The 25,597-nt window shown below is 41.4% G+C and overlaps 1 protein-coding gene across 1 annotated transcript; it reads left to right on the top strand.

The window, feature by feature from the left end:
- The first annotated feature begins 186 nt into the window (after positions 1–186).
- On the top strand, positions 187–25,141 carry LOC109906166 (uncharacterized). Its single transcript, XM_031792233.1, has 3 exons — positions 187–550; positions 17,329–17,381; positions 24,117–25,141. Exons 2-3 carry the CDS (start codon positions 17,350–17,352, stop codon positions 24,904–24,906), a joined length of 822 nt encoding a protein of 273 aa, XP_031648093.1. The 5' UTR covers positions 187–550; positions 17,329–17,349; the 3' UTR covers positions 24,907–25,141.
- Positions 25,142–25,597: the final 456 nt, after the last annotated feature.

Raw genomic sequence — 25,597 nt, 5'->3', positions numbered from 1 at the left:
TATCGCTGTCAGGCCGACGTCGGCGAGATGTATGTGTGCTGTCTGGGTTCTTATTTAAAAAATGGAACTGGTTAAGTCACAGGTGACAGGGGATGGATGGCTGTGTCACTGTCATGTAAAAGGAAGTCAATTGTCTATCTGTGCATAAATGAGATTGAACAAAAAAAAAAGCACATTATTTTAGCACCTAATAGGACCTTATGTAAATGTTTATGTGCAGTAGATCACTTTTTATGTGCACTAGCGACTTCGAAGTCACATGATCGCTCATTGAAGCCATGCAAACTCTAGGCAGCCCAAGTCCAGGCCTTGCTTAGACTAACATCAAACATTCAAATATCCGTGCTTTGCCAGTGACATGGGACATAGTAGTCACGGTGGACTTTTCCTTCGCAGCGACAGACGGCAACAAACACGACAAGGAAAGGAAATATCATAGTCAAATATGAACCGAATATGCTACCTTCACTTTTCGGATGGTTTGAACTTTTATCCGTGAATTGTTGATACTACAGCGAAAGGGTGCCCACACCTTCAGTTAGCGCGACAGGTAAAGTCTCTCTCCATCTCCTCTGCTAAGTAGTAGAAGACTAGAAACATGTTATTACACTTTTATAAGTCACGTATTGACAACAACAACAGTGGAAAGTAGGTGTTGTTATGACAGGCCTATGGCTATTTTACAAAGACGCACAAAGCAGGTTTGCACACATGTTGCGCGAGTTTCAAAGGCTTCCCATCGCATTTCCATGGTTAAATTTAAATCCTTGAACAATATTTGCATTTATACAATTTATAAGATCAACTTTGGAAATGCAGTTATTGAAAATAAAATACGTTTTGTTTTAGTAAGTACTGCACTAACACAAGAGAATGGGGGATGTCAGAGAATTAAGAATGTTATTAAGGCAATTGGTTTAAACTGTGTATGTGGGTGTGGGTGTGTGTGTGTGTGAGTCTAAAATGGATTTGACTTTAACTATATGCCAAAAATGTGTATTGACCTGTTGAATGCCATTCAGTTGGAGACTGAAAAGAGACAGGGATAGATGGTTGTGTGACATATGGTAGGCCTATATGATATTAACATATGCAGAGCTCACCCCCCATAACAGTGATGAATGGGCAGGTCTTATTTAATGTTGGCAATAAGCAGTTAAAAGAATAGCAGTTAATTAAGTTAATGATTTAACAGTAATGGTCCATTGAAATCAGCTAAAAGCTGTTTGCTTGGCCTTCGGCACTGTTTGCACTTCCTGATGTGTGCTTAATGCCATGTGAACTTCATATCTATCAGCTGTTACAAATCTCATCAATTTGCCAAATGTAGGCCTAGCTATTTCAATATGTGGATCATTCAGTACACCACTATTGTGTGTTTCACAGGTAGTGAGGCTGCTGTACACACATAGAACTGACCTCATAGGTGTGGGTGTTGTTGAAAATACTCTGCGACATAATGTCATTGGTAAAGGCTACGCATCAGTGCAATGTTGATCAGTGTGACTCTCTCCTGCCTAAGAACACCTTACGTTGAATAATAAGAAGACGAAGCAGAAGAAGAAGTGTCCTAGTGCCCATCCTACCATTCTTGTAACCTAGTGACAACCAGGAAGTGTCAGCAGGGTCCATTTGCCCTTGGCAACAGATCTAGGATCAGCTTACCATCCCCTATAATGTTAGGATGAGAACACTGAACTGACCTTAGATCAGTAATTTCCTATTAAGTGGCTCTGTACTGAGACCAACAGCCGGTTGGCACTATGGGGGTAGTGGGGTTGGGTGATAAGAAATGCTGATAAGAGTTTGAGAGAGAGAGCAAGAGAGAGGAAATGCCCAAGGCCATTTAAAAGGGGTGTTTGGGGAATACACACAAGCACACAAACATGTGTATGCATTGTTTGTACGGAACATTTTAATGTAATAAAATTGTTAACTTTTCACCTCCAGACCTTCGTCATGCTTCTCATTGCAGCAGTCTGAGGTTGTTACTGATCGTCTAGACCAGTGGGCCTCAAACTGTGGTGCCCCCCCCCCCCCAATCAAAAACAATGTATTATTAAGGAACTCAGTCTGGCTTTCAACTTACTCTTGAAGGTTGTAATAGTAGAATGCACAAGGTGCCATTTCAAAATTGGGTAGTGCATCACAATTTTCATCTTGTCATGTCAGTCATTGCATACCTTAGAGAGCTATTTATAACTTGTCAGAAACGTCTAGCTCAACACCACTTGACATTCCCCAATGCTGGAAGGTGGGCCTGAGTGAAAAAGTTCCCGTCTAGACAACCTGAAATAGTGTGTTTTCCCCTCTGGTTAAGAATGTTTTTTCTTGCTGTTCTTGGTTCCAAACAGCCGCACACAGGTGCATTATGTGTACTCATTGAACATGAACTGATACCCCCCTTCTCTCTCTTTCTCTCATTTGGATAAACATTACACACACACAAACAGAGATTTAACATTAGATGATGGGTAAAGTAATTGCCCTGCCCATTCTGCGCTCAGCTCCAGACAAGCGTGCTGAAAATGTAACAAACACTGTTGGACAGCGTCATTATTACTAGGTTGTGTACAGAGCACCTGGAGCTCTCTGCCACTGCCCACACACTGCACACACACATACACTCACACACACACAAACATTGTGTCTATATGACCTCACCACCCCTACCCACGTAAAAAAAATACTACAGTTTACTATTTAATACTATAGTATTCTGTAGTAAACTGTAGTATACTGTAGAATACTATACTACACTTTGTAGTATCCCTTGATCATGTAGTGCTTACTAAATAATTTTGTAGTATACTGCGGAATACTATGCTACACACTGTAGTGTTGTCATGATAACAATATTGCAATACTACGATACCAGATTTTCCTTGGAAAAAAAAGAATACCTGAAGCATAATAAACTCTATGGTCCTTTAAAACCTACTTTTGTAAAATATTGTGTGCTATAGCTTGCAAAATAAACAAATGTGACTCTTGGTGACAACATAAGGCTGTTTTTCTAACATTGGGATTGTTTTCCTCAAGTAATGTAGTCTGCTTCATGTTTTGTTTCCTTTCAATCATTACTTCCTAGTATCACGATATCGTGACAACACTAAAACACTGTTGTATCCCTTGACCGTGTAGAGCTTACTATAGAATGTTCTAGTATGCTGTAGAATACTATATTAAATACTAGAGTATTATCTGCAAAAAAACACTGTAGTAAATACTACAGTAATGTCCCCAAAAACACAGTTTTTAAATATATAATAATACAACATGATCTAATTTGCATATGCTGCACCTATTCCCATCCCCCATATGCAGCCATGAGTGAAAAACCTACATGTATATTATAGACCGCAGGTTATAGATAAAAGCAGAAGTGCCTAACTATCTGTTCAGACTCCAGTCATACATTCCTACAGGTTATGGATAATTTCCTCTTAGTATGTGACTAGTAGGTTTCTTCAAGGAGAAACCCCCCACTTCTATGTCAAAGATAATAAAAGAAAAAACACTGTTGTAAATACTACAGTAATATCTGCAGAAACACAACAGTAATTATTATAGTATATACTATAGTTTGTACTATAGTAATACGACATTATTTATACTATAATACCCTTTACTACAGTATACTACAGTAATGTCTGCAAAAACACTACAGGGAATACTGTAGTATAGTTCCGCAAAAATATTACAGTGAATAATATAGTATATAAATATGGTAATACTACAGTATTTAGAGCATAGTATAACATAGTATACTTTTTTCATATGGGTATCACCCAGTGTGTTGCATGATTATGGCCATTGGTAACATTTCAGTGATAGTGAGTTTTACATGGGCTGTGTCAGTGTCAAATAGCTTACATAATGTTAAAAGTCACCAATTTTACTTGACACAGCTTTTTACAGGACAAAAATAATTTTATAGACCAATTCCAGTATCCTGGAAGTCAATACTGATGTGTGTGTTTGTTATGCATTGTGTGTATTTGATAATCTAATGAGGTCCTATTGCAATCTCATGAGACCACATTTTGTGTACTTTAGTCGTCATGACATATCACCATGGCTACGGGCACCAGGGTAACCCATCTGGCCTTACCTGGCCTTATTCAAATGAACCCACTTTTAATGCTGCGTCATTGTGTGTTCATGGCTCACATTTCGCTTCGCAAAAAATCTGTAGGCTGATAACTTTTAGACTGAAGCATTATATCTGTGAAACGTATTATGATGGCATCACAAACTACTATATTGTGTTTACTTAATTCAGTCACAGTATCAGCTTTTCTGTGAAAGTGCTTTGGTTATCAAGAGCGAGATAAGTCTACGCAAAGCTTGTGGCAAGGAAGTATAGGCTTGATAAACTCTCACTCAATTTGAATAATTTCGTAGGGTCTTAAACGCCATAAAGTTGAGAGGGGTCCAAAATGGCCCTCCTATGAAGAAAATATGGGCCGTTCTATAAAAACACACTATTCACACACACACTGATGCTTGCACACAAGCACACTGTACTGTAAGTTACAGTATATATTTTCAATGTATTACCACAAGCCGACCTTTCTAAAGGTCTACAGGAGTCACATAGTGACATTCTGTTCTTGTCTTCCATCTCTCTGTGTGAATAGTCAAAGGGCCCTTATTTTATTTGTTTGATACTGTAGCTCGCTGGGGGCCTTTTACAGTGGAGAGATTGAGATACTTCACATTAAAACTTTTACAGCTTATATTATTGCCCATTATTGGCCAAATTCTAGCAGATTCCCAGCGTCTCATTAAACAAGCTCTCAGAGGAGAGTTTCAGAGACTGATATTCAACGTCTATCTCTCAGAGAAAATATTCTGATGAATAATTATAACATGACAAATAAATGTTATAGCCCTGTGTTTTGTACATTATGCTACCTGTACTTTGTCCTATTTGGTATGGTGAAATGTTTAGACTATCAACACGAACCTGCAGTGTAACAGATATGGTGGATGGCTTTCAGCTATTTCAGATAAAAACAACAATCAACACAGCTATGCCCTGTGACGAACCATCAAACAGGCAAAGCGTCTATACAGGGCTAAGATTGAATCATACTACACCGGCTCCAATGCTCGTCTTATGTGGCAGGACTTGCAAACTATTACAGACTACAAAGGGAAGCACAGCCGCGAGCTGCCCAGTAAAACGAGCCTACCAGACGAGCTAAATCACTTCTATGCTCGCTTCGAGGAAAGCAACACTGAGGCATGCATGAGAGCATCAGCTGTTCCGGACGACTGTGTGATCACGCTCTCCCTTAGCTGCGGGGTCAGACGGATTACCAGGACGTGTGCTCCGGGTATGTGCTGACCAACTGGCAGGTGTCTTCACTGACATTTTCAACATGTCCCTGATTGAGTCTGTAATATCAACACGTTTCAAGCAGACCACCATAGTCCCTGTGCCAAAGAACACAAAGGCAACCTGCCTAAATGACTACAGACCCGTAGCACTCACGTCTGTAGCCATGAAGTGCTTTGAAAGGTTGGTAATGGTTCACATCAACACCATTATCAGAAACCCTAGACCCACTCCAATTTGCATACCGCCCATACAGATCCACAGATGATGCAATCTCTATTGTACTCCACACTGTCCTTTCCCACCTGGACAAAAGGAACACTTATGTGAGAATGCTGTTCATTGACGACAGCTCAGCGTTCAATACCATTGTACCCTCAAAGCTCATCACTAAGATAAGGATCCTGGGACTAAACACCTCCCTCTGCAACTGGATCCTGGACATCCTGACGGGCCGCCCCCAGGTGGTGAGGGTAGGTAGCAACACATCTGCCATGCTGATCCTCAACACTGGAGCTCCCCAGGGGTTCGTGCTCAGTCTCAGATGTCTATGTGTCAGGGGAGAAGCTCCAGGTGGTATCCGATTTTAAGTACCTTGGCATCATACTTGATTCCAACCTCTCTTTTAAAAAGCATGTGAAAAAGGTAATTCAAATAACCAAATTCAACCTAGCTAATTTCCGATTTATACGAAATTGTTTGACTACAGAGGTAGCAAAACTGTACTTCAAATCTATGATACTCCCCCACTTAACATACTGCTTGACTAGTTGGGCCCAAGCTTGCTGTACAACATTAAAACCTATTCAGTCTGTCTACAAACAGGCTCTCAAAGTGCTTGATAGGAAGCCCAATAGCCATCATCATTGTCACATCCTTAGAAAGCATGAGCTCTTGAGTTGGGAAAATCTTGTGCAATACACCGACGCATGTCTTGTATTCAAGATCCTTAATGGCCTGGCTCCCCCTCCACTCAATATTTTTGTTAAACAGAAAACCCAGACATATGGCAGCAGATCCACAAGGTCTGCCATGAGAGGTGACTGTATAGTTGCCCTAAGGAAAAGCACCTTTAGTAAATCTGCATTCTCTGTGAGAGCTTCCCATGTCTGGAATACACTGCCATCAGACACACATAACTGCACCACATATCACACTTTCACAAAATGCTTGAAGACATGGCTAAAGGTCAATCAGATTTGTGAACATGGTCCCTAGCTGTGTGTTGCCGCTCTCCATGTTGTCTGTTGTCTGTAGCTTGTGAGGTGTGGAAACACTTTGTTGCTTTTATGAATTTTGACTTGCTGCTTTTTGTTCTATGCTGCTCTGTCTGTATGCTATGTCTTGCTTGTCCTATGTTGCTATGTCTTGCTTGTTCTATGTTGCTATTGTCTATATTGTAATTGTTTTTAATAACCTTCCCAGGGACTGCGGTTGAAAATTAGCCGGCTGGCTAAAACCGGCACTTTTACTGAAACGTTGATTAATGTGCACTGTCCCTGTAAAAATAAAAAATAAACTCAAACTCAAACATGGTTGATGATATTACTACAGATTATCTAGCGTGTCCTGCGTTGCATATAATCTGACTGAGCATACAAGCATACAAGTATTTAAGTATCTGACTGAGCGGTGGTAGGCAGAAGCAGGTGTGTAAACATTAATTCAAACAGCACTTTTGTGCATTTTGCCAGCAGCTCTTCGTTGTGCATCAAGCATTGCGCTGTTTATGACTTCAAGCCTATCAACTCCCGAGATGAGGCTGGTGTAACCGAAGTGAAATGGCTAGCTAGTTAGCGCGCACTAATAGCGTTTCAAACGCCACTCGCTCTGAGCCTTGCAGTGGTTGTTTCCCTTGCTCTGCATGGGTAACGCTGCTTCGAGGGTGGCTGTTGTCGTTGTGTGCCTGGTTCGAGCCCAGGGAGGAGCGAGGAGTGGGACGGAAGCTATACTGTTACACTGGCAATACTAAAGTGCCTATAAGAACATCCAATAGTCAAATGTTAATGAAATACAAATGGTATAGAGGGAAATATAATTCCTATATTAACTACAACCTAAAACTTCTTACCTGGGAATATTGAAGACTCATGTTAAAAGGAACCACCATCTTTCAATAGTTCTCATGTTCTGAGCAAGGACCTTAAACGTTAGCTATCTTACATAGCACATATTGCACTTTTACTTTCTTCTCCAACACTTTGTTTTTGCATTATTTAAACCAAATTGAACATGTTTCATTATTTACTTGAGGCTAAATTGATTATATTGATGTATTATATTAAGTTAAAATAAGTGTTCATTCAGTATTGTTGTAATTGTCATTATTACAAATAAATAAATAAAAATTGTCCGATTAATCAGTATCGGCTTTTTTGGTCCTCCCATATTCGGTATCCGTATCAGCGTTGAAAAATCATAATCGGTCGACCTCTAATACATTCACGTTCCTACTACCTCAATTGGGCCGACTAACCAGTGCTCCCGCACATTGGCTAACCGGGCTATCTGCATTGTGTCCCACCCACCACCCGCCAACCCCTCTTTTACTCTACTGCTACTCTCTGTTCATCATATATGCATAGTCACTTTAACCATATCTACATGTACATACTACCTCAATCAGCCTGACTAACCGGTGTCTGCCTCGCTACTTCTATAGCCTCGCTACTGTATATAGCGACAGTCTTTTTACTGTTGTTTTATTTCTTTACCTACCTATTGTTCACCTAATACCTTTTTGCACAATTGGTTAGAGCCTGTAAGTAAACATTTCACTGTAAGGTGTTGTATTCAGCGCACGTGACAAATAAACTTTGTTTTGCACTCACAAAACGGAAAACATTGAATTATCTCCAGAGGACTGAGGATTGTGATCGGTTTGGTTGTCCGAGGCACACTTATGGAAAAGTTCAATCAACAACTCGACATCAACTTGAAGTCAACAACTCTCATGGTGTTTATAAAACTGCACATGCAATCAAAGGTAATCAAACTATCCACAAAGGACATAACTACAGTGTATATGTCTTACGTCACTTTGCCTGCAATATTTTTGTAACAGAGAGACCATCAGGGCAGGTTGGCATCTCTAGATATGAGAGATGGAACACTCATTTTTCATCTAAAGATTAAACCAGCTAGGGCCTTTTCAGCTCAATAATTTGGGCTAAAATATAGCTTCAGGCCATAATTTTAAAAAATGGATCTGACTGGCAATGCGATGGCTTGCCCCCAATTCTAATCGGATTCACATTTAGGGAACAATCTGCAGCAATCCAACTTTTATTGCCTACTTTTCCGAGATGGAATATTTCAATTTCCTCCCAAGGAAAATGACTCTGAGCATAGGCTCTACCAAAGTGATAGGCCTGGAGTTTTTTTTATCACCCTCTTTTTTAATCTTCTTCCTATCGTAAGAAACAGTACTAGGCAACAGAATCATGAAATTCAGATAAAATGCTATTACCGCCGAAGAATAATGACCAATATTGTCATCAATGATAGCTACAGTAAGGTCGTAAGTTTACATACACTTAGGTTGGAGTCATTAAAACTCGTTTTTCAACCACTCCACCAATATTTTGTTAACAAAGTTTTGGCAAGTCAGTTAGGACATCTACTTTGTGCATGACACAAGTAATTTTTCCAACAATTGTTTACAGACAGATTATTTCACTTATCACTGCATCACAATTCCAGTGGGTCAGAAGTTTACATACACTAAGTTGACTGTGCCTTTAAACAGCTTGGAAAATTCCAGAAAATTATGTAATGGCTTTAGAAGCTTCTGATAGGCATCATTGACATAATTTCAGTCATTTGGAGGTGTACCTGTGGATGTATTTCATGACCTAACTTCAAACTCAGTGTCTCTTTGCTTGACATCATGGGAAAATCAAAAGAAGTCAGAGAGAAGGGAAAATCTCAAGAAGTCAAGACCTCAAAAAGACATTGTTGACCTCCACAAGTCTGGTTCATCCTTGGGAGCAATTTCCAAATGCCTGAAGGTACCATGTTCATCTGTACAAACAATAGTATGCAGGTATAAACACCATGGGACCATGCAGCCATCATACTGCTTAGGAAGGAGACACGTTCTGTCTCCTAGAGACGAACGTACTTTGGTGCGAAAAGTGCAAATCAATCCCAGAACAACAGCATAGGACCTTGTGAAGATGCTGGAGGAAACAGGTACAAAAGTATCTATATCCACAGTAAAAATGAGTCCTATATCGACATAACCTGAAAGGCCGCTCAGCAAGGAAGATGCCACTGCTCCAAAACCGCCATTAAAAAAGCCAGACTACGGTTTGCATCTGCACATGGGGACAAAGTTCGTACTTTTTGGAGAAATGTCCTCTGGTCTAATGAAACAAAAATAGAACCATTTGGCCATAATGACCATCGTTATGTTTGGAGGAAAAAGGGGGAGGCTTGCAAGCTGAAGAACACCATCCCAAACGTGAAGCACCGTGGTGGCAGCATCATGTTGTGGGTGTGCTTTGCTACTACAGGAGGGACTGGTGCACTTCACAAAATAGATGGCATCATGAGGAATGAAAATGATGTGGATATATTGAAGCAACATCTCAAGACATCAGTCAGGAAGTTAAAGCTTGGTCGCAAATGGGTCTTCCAAATGGACAATCACCCCAAGCATACTTCCAAAATTGTGGCAAAATGGCTTAAGGACAACAAAATATAGGTATTGGAGTGGGCATCACAAAGCACTGACCTCAATCGTATAGAAAATTTGTGGGCAGAACTGAAAAAGCGTGTGCGATCAAGGTTGCCTACAAACCTGACTCAGTTTCACCAGCTCTGTCAGGAGGAATGGGCCAAAATTCACCCAACATATTTTGGGAAGCTTGTGGAAGGCTACCCGGAACATTTGACCCAAGTTAAACAATTTAAAGGCAATGCTACCATTAAATGTCAGGAATTGTGAAAAACTGAGTGTAAACTTCCAACTTCAACTGTGTCTGACACACAAATTGAAAGTACTCCAGGTGAGAACAATGATTAGTAATTTTGATGTTCTGATGTAACTCAAAGGCTGCCGTTATTGGTTACCCAGGGACCTATGAAGAGGGAGTATTGATGTGATGTAATAATATGCTTTTTATTGACAGTAGTGACGGTCTCTCACTCATCCCTCCCTAGTTCTCCTTCTTCTGGTCTACTTGGTGTACTGTCTGTCAGTCAGTCTGTCAGTCTTTATCTTTTAGGTCAGTGGTGCACAACTCTAGTACTTAAGGGCTACAGTGTTTGCTGATATTAATCCTTCCCTTTCAGTATTAAAGTGTGTTACAGTAGTAACCAGGTGTAGTAGTAACCATCTCTGAGTTATATAGATTCAATCCAAAACCAGCCGTACTCTGTCCCCCAAGGTCTGGAGTTGGGTGTGAACTGTAGCCTACTTAACTTCAGGTAACAGAAGTAACTTATACCTTCTCACCACTAGAAGCCTGAAGTACAAGCAGGTATTTTAGTTTTGCTTCCTTCAACAATTACCACAGAGTGTGCATGCTTTGGAGTGGTCCAGGTACTCTAAATGCTAATAGGCTACTGTTTGTTTAACAGGTCGGTTCAGTTAACTTGTTTTTTTAGGGTCTCTCTCTTGCTCAGTGGAGCGTCTTAGTTATCCCAAGGCAGACCTGGTTTCAAATACTATTTGAAAACATTCAGATACTTTCAGCATTTGCTTTAAGCCCACCTGGAGTGCAAGGTGGGTTGAGTTTGCTCTTTGGGGACATTTATTTTGGTTCCATTTAGGCAGGCAAGTTCAATTAAGCACAGTTGAAGTTATAAGTTGTATTTGTTGTATGTACAGGACATACATGGTATACACCATCCAACGTTGTGATGTGTATATAGCATGAATGTATATGTGTGTGTGTGTTTGTGTGTGTGTGTGTGCGCATTGCTTGCGTGTGTGGATGAGTGTATATCTGTGTGGTTTTGTGCGTGAGTTGGTATCAGACCTCATACCCCGATAGTGTTTGCCCGACGGTAAGGGAGTGAGCGGAATGTGGCTGGGAAGTGTGTCCTTGATGATACTGCGGGCCTTCCTCGGGCACTGTTTCGAGTAGATGTCCTATATGGCTGGGGAGTATGGTCCCAGTGATGTACATGTCCATCTTCGCCACCTGCTGGAGGGTCTTGTGGTCGTGGACAGAGCAATTCACGTACCAGGCTGTGATACATCGATGGTGCAGTGGGAGTACTTGGAGGGTGACCTCTTGACAAGAGTGGTGGTGTTGTTGGTCTGTGTCAAAATGTGGACGCAGAGGAACTTAATTGAGTGTAAGGGGCAGTATTTTGATGTTTGGATGAAAAACGTACCCAAATTAAACATTCAGTGTCTTTAGATATTTTTGTCAGATGTTACTATGGAATACTGAAGTATAATTACAAGCATTTCATAAGTGACAATTACATGAAGTTAATGCAAAGAGTCAATATTTGCAGTGTTGACCCTTCTTTTTCAAGACCTCTGAAATCCGCCCTGGCATGCTGTCAATTAACTTCTGGGCCACATCCTGACTGATGATAGCCCATTCTTGCATAATCAATGCTTGGAGTTTGTGAGAATTTGTGGGTTTTTGTTTGTCCACGCGCCTCTTGAGGATTGACCACAAGTTCTCAATAGGATTAAAGTCTGGGGAGTTTCCTGGCCGTGGACCCAAAATATCGATGTTTTGTTCCCCGAGCCACTTAGTTATTACTTTTGCCAGCAATGTGCTCCATCATGCTGGAAAAGGCTCTCTGAAGATGTGTTGGTACCATTCTTTATTCATGGCTGTGTTCTTAGGCAAAATTGTGAGTGAACCCACTCCATTGGCTGAGAAGCAACCCCACACATGAATGGTCTCAGGCTGCTTTACTGTTGGCATGACACAGGACTGATGGTAGCGCTCACCTTGTCTTCTCCGGACAAGCTTTTTTCTGGATGCCCCAAACCATCGGAAAGGGGATTCATCAGAGAAAATGACTTTACCCCAGGCCTCAGCACCCCAATCCCTGTACCTTTTGCAGAATATCAGTCTGTCCCTGATGTTTTTCCTGGAGAGAAGTGGCTTCTTTACTGCCCTTCTTGACACCAGGCCATCCTACTGGTGGTGCCCTGATCCCGCAGCTGAATCAACTTTAGGAGACGGTCCTGGTGCTTGCTAGACTTTCTTGGGTGCCCTGAAGCCTTCTTCACAACAATTTAACCGCTCTCTTTGATGTTCTTGATGATCCGATAAATGGTTGATTTAGGTGCAATCTTACTGGCAGCAATATCCTTGCCTGAGAAACCCTTTTTATGCAAAGCAATGATGACGGCACGTGTTTCCTTGCAGGTAACCATGGTTGACGGAGGAAGAATAATGATTCCAAACACCACCCTCCTTTTGAAGCTTCCAGTCTGTTATTCGAACTCAATCAGCATGACAGAGTGATCTCCAGCCTTGTCCTCATCAACACTCACACCTGTGTTAACGAGAGAATCACTGACATGATGTCAGCTGGTCCTTTTGTGGCAGGGCTGAAATGCAGTGGACATGTTTTTGGGGGTATTCAGTTCATTTGAATGGCAAAGAGGGACTTTGCAATTAATTGCAATTCATCTGATCACTCTTCATAACATTCTGGAGTAACCAAATCAAATCACATTGTATGATTTTTAAGTAATTAATTAGCATTTTATTGCATGACATAAGTATTTGATCACCTACCAACCAGTAAGAATTCCGGCTCTCACAGACCTGTTAGTTTTTCTTTAAGAAGCCCTCCTGTTCTCCACCTATTAACTGTATTAACTGCACCTGTTTGAACTCGTTACCTGTATAAAAGACACCTGTCCACACACTCAATCAAACACACTCCAACCTCTCCACAATGGCCAAGACCAGAGAGCTGTGTAAGGACATCAGGGATAAAATTGTAGACCTGCACAAGGCTGGAATGGGCTGCAGGACAATAGGCAAGCAGCTTGGTGAGAAGGCAACAACTGTTGGCGCAATTATTAGAAAAAGGAAGAAGTTCAAGATGATGGGCAATCACCCTCAGTCTGGGGCTCCATGCAAGATCACACCTTGTGGGGCATTAATGATCATGAGGAAGGTGTAACACACTATCCCGTCATGGATTAAAATCCTGCAGCGTGCAAGGTCCCCCTGCTCAAGCCAGCGCATGTCCAGGCCTGTCTGAAGTTTGCCAATACCCATCTGGGTGATCCAGAGGAGGAATGGGAAAAGGTCATGTGGAGACAAATATAGACAAATATAGAGCTTTTTGGTCTAAACTCCACTCGCCGTGTTTGGAGGAAGAAGAATGATGAGTACAACCCCAAGAACACCATCCCAAACGTGAAGCATGGAGGTGGAAACATAATTTTTTGGGGATGCTGTTCTGCAAAGGGGACAGGACGACTACACCGTATTGAAGGGAGGATGGATGGGGCCATGTATCGCGAGATCTTGGCCTACAACCACCCTCCCTCAATAAGAGCATTGAAGATGGGTTGTGGCTGGGTCTTCCAGCATGACAACGACCCGAAACACACAGCCAGGGCAACTAAGGAGTGGCTCCGTAAGAAGCTTCTCAAGGTCCTGGAGTGGCCTAGCCGGTCTCCAGACCTGAAACCAATAGAAAGTCTTTGGAGGGAGCTGAAAGTCTGTATTGCCCAGTGACAGCCCCGAAACCTGAAGGATCTGGAGAAGGTCTGTATGGAGGAGTGGGCCAAAATCCCTGCTGCAGTGTGTGCAAACCTGGTCAAGAACTACAGGAAACATATCATCTCTGTAATTGCAAACAAAGGTTTCTGTACCAAATATTAAGTTCTGCTTTCCTGATGTATCAAATACTTATGTCATGCAATAAAATGCAAAATAAATCCTTAAAAATCATACAATGTGATTTTCTGCATTTTTGTTTTAGATTCCGTCTCTCACAGTTGAAGTGTACCTATGATAAACATTACAGACCTCTACATGCTTTGTAAGTCGGAAAACCTGCAAAATCGTCAGTGTATCAAATACTTGTTCTCCCCACTATATCTAGAGGACATGCAGAAGGAAGCTACTTTAAATATTGTGTAGACGATCAAGAGAACTCTCCTTTCCGTCAACCCAATAGGTGTCATTGAGGGGATTGGCTGAAGCTGTGCACTAATGACCCAATCGAAGCCATTAGCTAAGTGATAGACACGTCCATCCCTGGCATTTCACTGGATCTCTCTATCAAACTGTCCAAAGCCAATGTAAACCTGCTTGTGCCCCCGACCTATCAGTCCTGGGTCATGTTCAGTAGGAAATATTGTAGGAAAACATGATGCAACAGGGGGGGAAAGGATTTCTGTGTTATTGAATAGGTAAACATAACTCTGTAACAGATATTGTTACTTGTTTCAGAGTTGCAGTGAATGTCAATGTGACATTTACTGTTACATTGAAAGTGAATGCTGAAAATTCACTGTCTTTATATCTTAATAATTTCTTATTTCACAGTAATGTTTATTTACAGTGCCTTGCGAAAGTATTCGGCCCCCTTGCACTTTGCGACCTTTTGCCACATTTCAGGCTTCAAACATAAAGATATAAAACTGTATTTTTTTGTGAAGAATCAACAACAAGTGGGACACAATCATGAAGTGGAACGACATTTATTGGATATTTCAAACTTTTTTAACAAATCAAAAACTGAAAAATTGGGCGTGCAAAATGATTCAGCCCCTTTACTTTCAGTGCAGCAAACTCTCTCCAGAAGTTCAGTGAGGATCTCTGAATGATCCAATGTTGACCTAAATGACTAATGATGATAAATACAATCCACCTGTGTGTAATCAAGTCTCCATATAAATGCACCTGCACTGTGATAGTCTCAAAGGTCCGTTAAAAGCGCAGAGAGCATCATGAAGAACAAGGAACACACCAGGCAGGTCCGAGATACTGTTGTGAAGAAGTTTAAAGCCGGATACAAAAAGATTTCCCAAGCTTTAAACATCCCAAGGAGCACTGTGCAAGCGATAATATTGAAATGGAAGGAGTATCAGACCACTGCAAATCTACCAAGACCTGGCCGTCCCTCTAAACTTTCAGCTCATACAAGGAGAAGACTGATCAGAGATGCAGCCAAGAGGCCCATGATCACTCTGGATGAACTGCAGAGATCTACAGCTGAGGTGGGAGACTCTGTCCATAGGACAACAATCAGTCGTATATTGCACAAATCTGGCCTTTATGGAAGAGTGGCAAGAAGAAAGCCATTTCTTAAAGATATCCATAAAAAGTGTCGTTTAAAGTTTGCCACAAGCCACCTGGGAGACACACCAAACATGTGGAAGAAGGTGCTCTGGTCAGATGAAACCAAAATTGAACTTTTTGGCAACAATGCAAAACGTTATGTTTGGCGTAAAAGCAACACAGCCCATCACCCTGAACACCATCCCCACTGTCAAACATGGTGGTGGCAGCATCATGGTTTGGGCCTGCTTTTCTTCAGCAGGGACAGGGAAGATGGTTAAAATTGATGGGAAGATGGATGGAGCCAAATACAGGACCATTCTGGAAGAAAACCTGATGGAGTCTGCAAAAGACCTGAGACTGGGACGGAGATTTGTCTTCCAACAAGACAATGATCCAAAACATAAAGCAAAATCTACAATGGAATGGTTCAAAAATAAACATATCCAGGTGTTAGAATGGCCAAGTCAAAGTCCAGACCTGAATCCAATCGAGAATCTGTGGAAAGAACTGAAAACTGCTGTTCACAAATGCTCTCCATCCAACCTCACTGAGCTCGAGCTGTTTTGCAAGGAGGAATGGGAAAAAAATTCGGTCTCTCGATGTGCAAAACTGATAGAGATATACCCCAAGCGACTTACAGCTGTAATCACAGCAAAAGGTGGCGCTACAAAGTATTAACTTAAGGGGGCTGAATAATTTTGCACGCCCAATTTTTCAGTTTTTGATTTGTTAAAAAAGTTTGAAATATCCAATAAATGTCGTTCCACTTCATGATTGTGTCCCATTTGTTGTTGATTCTTCACAAAAAAATAAAGTTTTATATCTTTATGTTTGATGCCTGAAATGTGGCAAAAGGTCGCAAAGTTCAAGGGGCCGAATACTTTCGCAAGGCACTGTATGTCATAATGCTGTCCGTAAGCACCACATTGTCTCTGTGAAAGTAAAAAAGTTAGTCCCTTTAAGATGTGCAAGGGGTCATTGGCTTTTCATTGCGGCTACACTTTTTTCTGTTTTTTAGTGAAGACCAAAGCTGGGGGAGAAAAAAACTTTGTCCTTGCTTCTCTCTCTCTCTTGCTAGCAGACAGACCCATTCGAGCCTCTCTTGTTAATTATTTATCCAGGCAAAGAAATACCAAAACTTAGGGAAACGCACACACAGCCAGGAGAGAAAAGATCACCCCCATCCTCTACACACACACACACACACACACACAATACCTACTGTAAGCACGCTGTTAGACTCTTTCTTTCACACACACACATAAATTGGGATGGATGAATACCAAAGCTTTATCAGCGCTTCAGACAGACACACTACATCATCCCTGAACACAGCGCTCAGGCGTCACCATGGCCACAGAGGGCAAGCCAAGTCTAAACCTGACTTATGAGGTTCAAATCCTCCCGATAGTTTAGAAAAGCCTTCAACAAAGGCTACCTCTATGTCACAGGACAGGTGAGTAGAGAACTCTTGGATAAATAAATTGACACTTCTTGAGAGTATGTGTCAAAATGTTTGTTGCTCAGACAGTCTTGGACTGTCAGTCTCAACCTTTCTATCATCTGGGTCTTAAAAGAAAATGTCACTGATTGAAAATGTCACCAAGTTTGATGGGACTTTGCTTGTCATTAGAGTTATCGATGTGCGGCAGCCTTAACCTTTCTCTGTGTTTTCGACATTATAGTGGTTATTTATAATTTTAAGTTTTCTAATTTAGTAACAAAATGCTTTTTGTCCTTTCACAGCTTCACTGCCCAGTTGTCCAGATGGGATGCCAATGCTGTAAGATGATTAAAAGGTGAGTAGGAGCATATTTGTGTGTGTGTGTGTGTGTGTGTGTGTGTGTGTGTGTGTGTGTGTGTGTGTGTGTGTGTGTGTGTGTGTGTGTGTGTGTGTGTGTGTGTGTGTGTGTGTGTGTGTGTGTGTGTGTGTGTGTGTGTGTGTGTGTCTGATGAAGGCTGATAAATTGTTGCTGGCCAAAAAAACAATCCCATCGCAAAATAATACTTTTTATTCATTGATAGAAATATCTGTCGACGTAAATACATTTGACCGGCATGCTTATAGGTCTATAGGTTAATTAATTAAATTAAAGGTTTTATTAAATTGGGGTATGTGTATTTTCATTAGTCATGTACTGTATAGTAGCAGTCAAAAGTTTTGACTTTTCATTTAATTAGGCAAGTCAGTTAAGAACAAATTCTTATTTACAATGACAGCCTACCAGGGAACAGTGGGTTCAGTGGTAGAACGACAGATTTTTACCTTGTCAGCTCAGGGACTCGATCCAGCAACCTTTACGGTTACTAGCTCGACGCTCTGACCACTAGGCTACCTACCTGCCACCCCTAAGTGGTAGTTCCACTCATTCAAGGGTTTTTCTTTATTATTTTCAATTATCTACATTGTAGAATAATAGTGAAGACATCAAAACTATAAAATAACACATGGAATCATATAATAACCAAAAAAGTGTTAAACAAATCAAAATATTTTTTATGTTTGAGATTCTTCAAAGTTGTCACCCTTTGCCTTGATCACAGCTTTGCACACTCTTGGCATTCTCTCAACCAGCTTCATGAAGTAGTCACCTGGAATGCATTTCAATTAACAGGTGTGCCTTGTTAAAAGTACATTTGTGGAATTTCTTTCCTTAATGCGTTTGAGCCAATCAGTTATGTTGTGACAAGGTAGGGGTGGTATACAGAAGATACCCTTATTTGGTAAAAGACCAAGTCCATATTCTGACATGAAGGTCAGTCAATGTGGAACATTTCAAGAACTTTGAAAGTTTCTTCAAGTGCAGTCACAAAAACCATCAAGCGCTATGATGAAACTGGCTCTCATGAGGACCACTACAGGAAATTAAGACCCAGAGTTACCTCTGCTGCAGTGGATACATTCATTAGAGTTAACTGCATCTCAGAATGCAGCCCAAATAAATGCTTCACAGAGTTCAAGTAACAGACACATCTTAACACCAACTGTTCAGAGGAGACTGCATGAATCAGGCCTTCATGGTGAAATTGCTGCAAAGAAACCACTACTAAAGGACGCCAAGAAACACCAGCAATGGACATTAGACCGGTGAAAATCTGTCCTTTGAGTCCAAATTTGAGATTTGAGACGCAGAGTAGGTGAACGGATTTTCTTTGCATGTGTGGTTCCCACGGTGAAGGAGGTGTGATGGTGTGGGGATGCTTTGCTGGTGACACTGTCTGTGATTCATTTTGAATTCAAGGCTCAGTTAACCAACAATTGTAAATGCAATCACATGTTTAAAAAAAAGTTTTGATTGCCACGATTAAAAAGAGCTAATATTTTTGTTTCTCAACTGGTAATTGAAGCGTGCCTGTCATTCGCCATTCAAGTGTATAGGCAACGGTAGGCAGACTATCAGCACGTCATCCACCACTTTGCAATGTGAGCTGTGGGCAGTGTGCATTCTCAAAACATCTAGTTAGTTGTTTGAAACCTGAATGATTTACTTCGTATTATGAGGCATGTCTTACCTTGCTTCAATGTAGCCTAGGTAAAACCCAACCATAGAATCTTGGAGGCAATTATTTTATAAAGACTTTCTTCATATGCCATTGAAACCAGGATTTCTCTCCTGTTCTATTGGTTTTCGAAAATATATATATATTTTTTGTCCAGAAACCAAAGGCACAATGCTAGTTGTTGCATCTTTAGATTCCCCCTCTTTCTAACTTTCGAACCGAAATGTTCATTTCTGTCACATATGTAACCACTCAGGTGTTGTAACGGTGTTCTTCTGGTGAAAGAGAGGCGGACCAAAATGCAGCGTGGTTAGTTTTGGACCCATAACTACAAACAACCCCAGACAAAACAAACCACATAAATCCCCATGTCACACCCTGGCCTAACCAAAATAATAACGAAAACACAGAATACTAAAGGCCAGGGCGTGACAGGTGTGCTGTTTAGAATGGTGTTTTCCCAGAATTAAATTTTGGCAAACGTTTCATTACAGAAGTTCTGTTTAGAAGAATTACCATAATTCTGAAATGGCCGGTCTTCCTGGTAACTTCCCAGTCATTTTCCTAACGGAAACCCTGGTGTGTGTGTGCTTGCATGAGGGCTTCTGACGTTTGTCTGTATGAACCCATTGCATTTATGTTTGTGTGAGGAGAGGGGGAAGGTTTACATATTGACAGCAGCTCTCCATCTCTAAGCGAAGGTCACACTGCTTAATAAAATTTGTTAGATGGTTATCAAAATCCAGTCCTTATTCTTACTATCACGAGCTACAGCTACAGTATTCCTCGTATAGCCTTATCTATCCTATTGAACCAGACAGATGTCCTATCTGAATGTCACTGTACATTCTCTTAATGATTGCTTTATTTCTGTTTCATATATATAGAGATGGGCTACATTATAAAGTGTCACTCACAGTGACCTCTAACATTGGCTTTCCGTATAAACATCCAGTCAATATGCCAATACTTATCTCATCACCCTCCTCTCAGCTTACTTTGCTGTAAGTGTGAATGTAAGAGGAAAGGGGAAAGGAGTAATACTTTTTGATTGAATATAAATAAAAGGGTTTACACCAATTCACATACTGTAATCCCTCCCACACACACACCTCACTTTCCCATGTACAGGAAGGTAGAAAGACACACACACAACCTCTGTTTCTCACACTTTAAAATGCATGGGCACACACACTCACACACAAACATACACCTCCCCTTAATTGTTCTCAGTGTCACATTTCTTGGCTTAGCCATTTCCTGAGCATATTAAACAGATTGGCTCGGAGGGACGGTACTGTAGGTTACTGGGTCAGTTCCCACTTTGACTGCATGCCAACTCTCTCCATTCTCTCAGACCTTCTCATGCCTGATCACAAATCACACAGGACTCCTGTGAAATCCATCAAGGCTGTTATAGAAGACCAAATAAATTACTCCACCTTTGATTGCTAAAACACTTGGCTAGAACCACATGGATTAGAATAGTAGCTAGCAGTAGTAGATGGATAGCTTTTGGGTTTGCTTTAAGAAAAATTTTAGACATCTGTATGACTTATCCTTTTTTGCATTCCTTTTTTCAGGGACTTGATTGCCTTTCCTATTTAGCAGTAGACTGGCACATCTTTGTATTATAGTCACATCCGGAGTGGTCTTGTGTGTTGTTGTGGCATCTCATCTACAGTTGAAGTCGGAAGTTTACATACACCTTAGCCAAATACATTTGAACTCAGTTTTTCACAATTCCTGACATTTAATCCAATTAAAATTCCCTGTTTTAGGTCAGTTAGGATCACCACTTTATTTAAAAAATGTGAAATATCGGAATAATAGTAGAAAGTGAGTTATTTCAGCTTTTATTTCTTTCATCACATTCCCACTGGGTCAGAAGTTTACATACACTCAATTAGTATTTAGTAGCATTGCCTTCAAATTGTTTAACTTGGGTCAAATGTTTCTGGTAGCCTTCCACAAGCTTCCCACAATACATTGGGTGAATTTTGGCCCATTCCTCCTGACAGAGCTGGTGTAGCTGGGTCAGGTTTGTAGGCCTCCTTGCTCGCACACGCTTTTACAATTCTGCCCACAAATGTTCTATAGGATTGAGGTCAGGGCTTTGTAATGGCCACTCCAATACCTTGACTTTGTTGTCCTTAAGCCATTTGGAATTATGCTTGGGGTGATTGTCCATTTGAAAGACCTATTTGTGACCAAGCTTTAACTTCCTGACTGATGTCTTGAGATGTTGCTTCAATATATCCACATCATTTTCATGCCTCAGGATGCCATCTATTTTGTGAAATGCACCAGTCCCTCCTGCAGCAAAGCACGCCCACAACATGATGCTGCCAACCCCGTACATCACGGTTCTGATGGTGTTCTTCGGCTTGCAAGCCTCCCCTTTTTTCCTCCAAACATAACGATGGTCATTATGGCCAAACAGTTCTATTTTTGTTTCATCAGACCAGAGGACATTTCTCCAAAAAGTATGATCTTTGTCCCCATGTGCAATTGCAAACCTTAGTCTGGCTTTTTTATGGCGGTTTTGGAGCAGTGGCTTCTTCCTTGCAGAGCGGCCTTTCAGGTTATGTCATTATAGGGCTCATTTTACTGTGGATATTGTAACTTTTGTACTTGTTTCCTCCAGCATCTTCACAAGGTCCTATGCTGTTGTTCTGGGATTGATTTGCACTTTTCACACCAAAGTACGTTCATCTCTAGGAGACAGAACGCGTCTCCTTCCTGAGTGGTATGACAGCTGCGTGGTCCCATGGTGTTTATACTTGTGTACTATTGTTTGTACAGATGGACTTGGTACCTTCAGGCATTTGTAAATTGCTCCCAAGGATGAACCAGACTTGTGGAGGTCTACAATTTGTTTCTGAGGTCCTGGATGATTTATTTTGATTTTCCCATGATGTCAAGTTAAGGTAAGTTCAAGGTATGCCTTGAAATACATCCACAGGTACACCTCCAATTGACTCAAATGATGTCAATTAGCCTATCAGAAGCTTCTAAAGCCACATAATTTTCTGGAATTTTCCAAGTAGTTTAATGGCACAGTCAATTTAGTGTATGTAACCTTCTGACCCACTGGAATTGTGATACAGTGAATTATAAGTGAAATAATCTGTTGTTGGAAAAATTACTTGTGTCATGCACAAAATAGATGACCTAACTGACTTGCCAAAACTATAGTTTGTTAACAAAAAATTTGTGGAGTGAACGAGCAGTATGGCTTGTGGCATTGTCATGCTGATGGGTCATGTCAGGATGAGCCTGTAGGAAGGGTACCACTTGAGGGAGGAGGATGTCTTCAAAAAATAACAATTCTAACAAATCGCGAAAGACTTTGATCTTCGGGGAAACACAACCAGAGACTTTTCTGTCAACTCTCTCCAGCAGACGGACCAAATACCAACAGAGAAGACCACAATGACCTACAGGCGTAAATATAAATGCAATTTCTTTTCGAATGAGCGGTCATTCATGTAAAGTATTAGCGATTTCTATGAGTGTTGTAATCCTTGATGAGTTTCCCGCTCTTGAACTGCACACCCCTTTTCTTTTGTCTACCAAGCCATCATATCGGTTTAATCCGCTAGGGACTTTACTATGTATCATGTAGAAACCCAATGTATAATATCTACTGTTTGTTATGTATTTCTGTGATTTGATTAGTTAGTAAATAAATCATTAAGCCAATTTGTATATCGCAGATTCATAATTTATGCTAGGGTTCATGCAGATAACCAAGAATTTTACGACGTTCAGATGAGACTGATAGAAGGTAAAGAATAATGAATGATTGACTGCTATTGATGTAAAAGATCTTCAGATCTTTAAGAGTGGATTCGGGAGATATGCTGCTCTATGCTGCTCTATATAAACTAATGCTTCCGTGATGCCCCGGATTCCTAATGAGTTAGTTATTGCCTGATTAATTTAATCAAATAATGAATGTTAGGTAATTGATTTGAAAATAGCATGTCATCACATTAAGGATACTAGAGACACGACACAGCTGTAGACTAAACTCTGAGGAAAGACCAAATGGAAAACATTATTTTCTCAGCTCACATAAATGTGAGGAGGGAGGGGAGGGAGGGAGGGAAATGAAAGAGGGAGTGAGAGAGAGAGAGCGAGAGAGAGAGAGAGAGAGAGAGAGAGAGAGAGAGAGAGAGCAGGTGGGGGAAAACTTGAAGGAAGATACTCGAGTGAGGGAATGAGGAGAGGACTGGAGAGAGTGAGAGGTTTTGGGGGACAATATCATACAGCGAGAGGAGGAGTGCTCAAACACAGAGAGAAGAGAAAGGTGGGGTTGAAGCGAGGGGGAGAGGTAAAGCAAGAGACCTTTAGAGGTGTGAGATGGTGTGTGGGGGTTGTGTGATTTGTGGGGTATGAGGAGTGCTCAGGGAGTGCATGGTGAAAGAGAGAGTTATCAGCATAAGGTGCTCACAGCAGGAAGTATCTGACAGCCTGTTACAATTTCCACATCTAGACTGCTCCTGTACTATCTGCGTTAGGGTTTACCTTTTTCACTCTCTGCTCTCTCTCTGTTGAGCTCTCTCTCTTTCTGTCTGTCAGTCTCTGTCGCTCTCCCTCTCTGTCATTCTCTGTCTCCCTCTGCTACTAGGAGAGGTGTCCTTGTTTTGACAGTGTGCAAGGGGGTGTGTGCGGGTGTTTAATCGATTCTCATTCAAAGCTGACACCCTGAGACTACTGTGTCAATGCACCTAAATAGTCCGCCTGTCGTATTTCTTCTCTGTGTCTTAGAGAAACAATGAGTCATGTGTGATGTGTGACTGGTTATTGAAAGTTGACAGTTTTGACAGTTTTCTATAGAACACAGGGACCGCTGACAAGACGGGGAATAATAAATATTGTTATTTAATTGCTATTTCATCTATTTGTTTGTCTGTCTCTAATGGTCTCTCTCTCCCCTTTCTCTATTTCTCTAAATGTTTTCCTCTCTTCTTCCCTTCTCCCTGTTACATCTATGATCCGACTGTTCCGGTGGACGTCCACGGCAGGAATAGGGACCCGGCAGAGAGCTCTCTCTACCAGCCCCACCACCTCCCAGCAGACGGCGGGGACCAGTCCAACAACAAGCAGAAGCAGGACTTTCACAACCTGGGCTTCAGCAACAGCAACAAGTACAACGATGGAGAAGATGGAGGACGAGGCCTCAAGCTGGAGATCGACAACAACCAGATCAACAGGCTTCACGCCGTGCCCGCCAACCCAGAGAGGGGGCAGGGGAGGGGGCAGGGAGTCAAGCCTTGGGCAGGGGAGGGTGGTGGTGGTGGTAGGGGTCTGTATATCATCCATCCAGAGGGCCAGGTTCCAAGACGAGATCCATCTAAGGGCCCCAGCCAAGTTCCAATCTACCCTAACACACTCTCCCTGGATCATAGTCACCATCTGACACATTTGGGTGACAATGACTCCCACAAGATTAGGATGTTCCGAAATAGCTCGGACCCCTCCTGGCCCGGTGTGGGGTGCTACACCTCGTTGACGGATGAGCTGGATGAGGGGGTGGGGGGCACACCTGAGTACCTGTGTGACACAGGGGATGAGGAGAGCGTCCTGTCTGCGGATATTCCAACTAGTACAACTAGCCTGTCCTCGGCAGACACGAAGGATGATAGGAGGGCGCCGGACGCCACTACCGTAGAGAGCGGGATCAGGATCTCGGTGACGAAGGGCGAAGATGAGGGACGGGAAGAAGATGATGTGTATCACATCACAGACTCTATGGTGGCGGAAGCTCTAGCGGCTCTAGATGCGGCAACCGCCGGGGAGGACTATGAGGACTAACTCTTTAAAAACTCTTAAATATTTTCTACAAGTCCTCTTACTATTCCAAAAGCACAATCTAACTTCGATATCTATTCAGCTTCAATATCTGCTGCTTTTTTAAAACTAAAATATGGATTTATTTTTTAACATACTGTAGATCATGCATATTTGTCTTGTGAGTCACATGGGCATACAGTACCAGTCAAAAGTTTATTTATTTTTACTAGTTTCTACATTGTAGAATAATAGTGTAGACATCAAAACTATGAACTAACACATATGGAATCATGTAGTAACCAAAAAAGAGTTAAACAAATCAAAATATATTTTAGATTCCTCAAAGTTGCCACCCTTTGCCTTGATGACAGCTTTGCACACTCTTGGCATTCTCTCAACCAGCAGTCATTGTAAATAAGAAAGTGTCCTTAATTGACTTCCCTAGTTAAATAAAGGTTAAATAAAAAATAAAAAATGTAGAATGCTTTTCCAACATTCTTGGAGGAATTCACACATATGCTGAGCACTTGTTGGCTACTTTTCCTTCACTCTACGGTCCAACTCATCCCAAACTGTTTCAATTGGGTTGAGGATGGGTGATTGTGGATTTCAGGTCATCTGATGCAGCATTCCATCACTCTCCTTCTTGTTCACATATGGCCCTTACACAACCTGGAGGTGTGTTTTGGGTCATTGTCCTGTTGAAAAACAA

The sequence above is a fragment of the Oncorhynchus kisutch genome, linkage group LG16, assembly GCF_002021735.2.
Source record: "Oncorhynchus kisutch isolate 150728-3 linkage group LG16, Okis_V2, whole genome shotgun sequence".
Taxonomy (NCBI): domain Eukaryota; kingdom Metazoa; phylum Chordata; class Actinopteri; order Salmoniformes; family Salmonidae; genus Oncorhynchus; species Oncorhynchus kisutch.
This window is presented reverse-complemented; position numbering and strand designations above follow the sequence as displayed.

Excerpts from the sequence above, each read along its gene's own strand:
- LOC109906166 (XM_031792233.1), top strand. The coding sequence starts at position 17,350 with ATGGGATGCCAATGCTGTAAGATGATTAAAAG. Across the intron at positions 17,382-24,116 it reads TGCTGTAAGATGATTAAAAG|GAATAGGGACCCGGCAGAGA; the intron begins GTGAGTAGGAGC and ends CGTCCACGGCAG.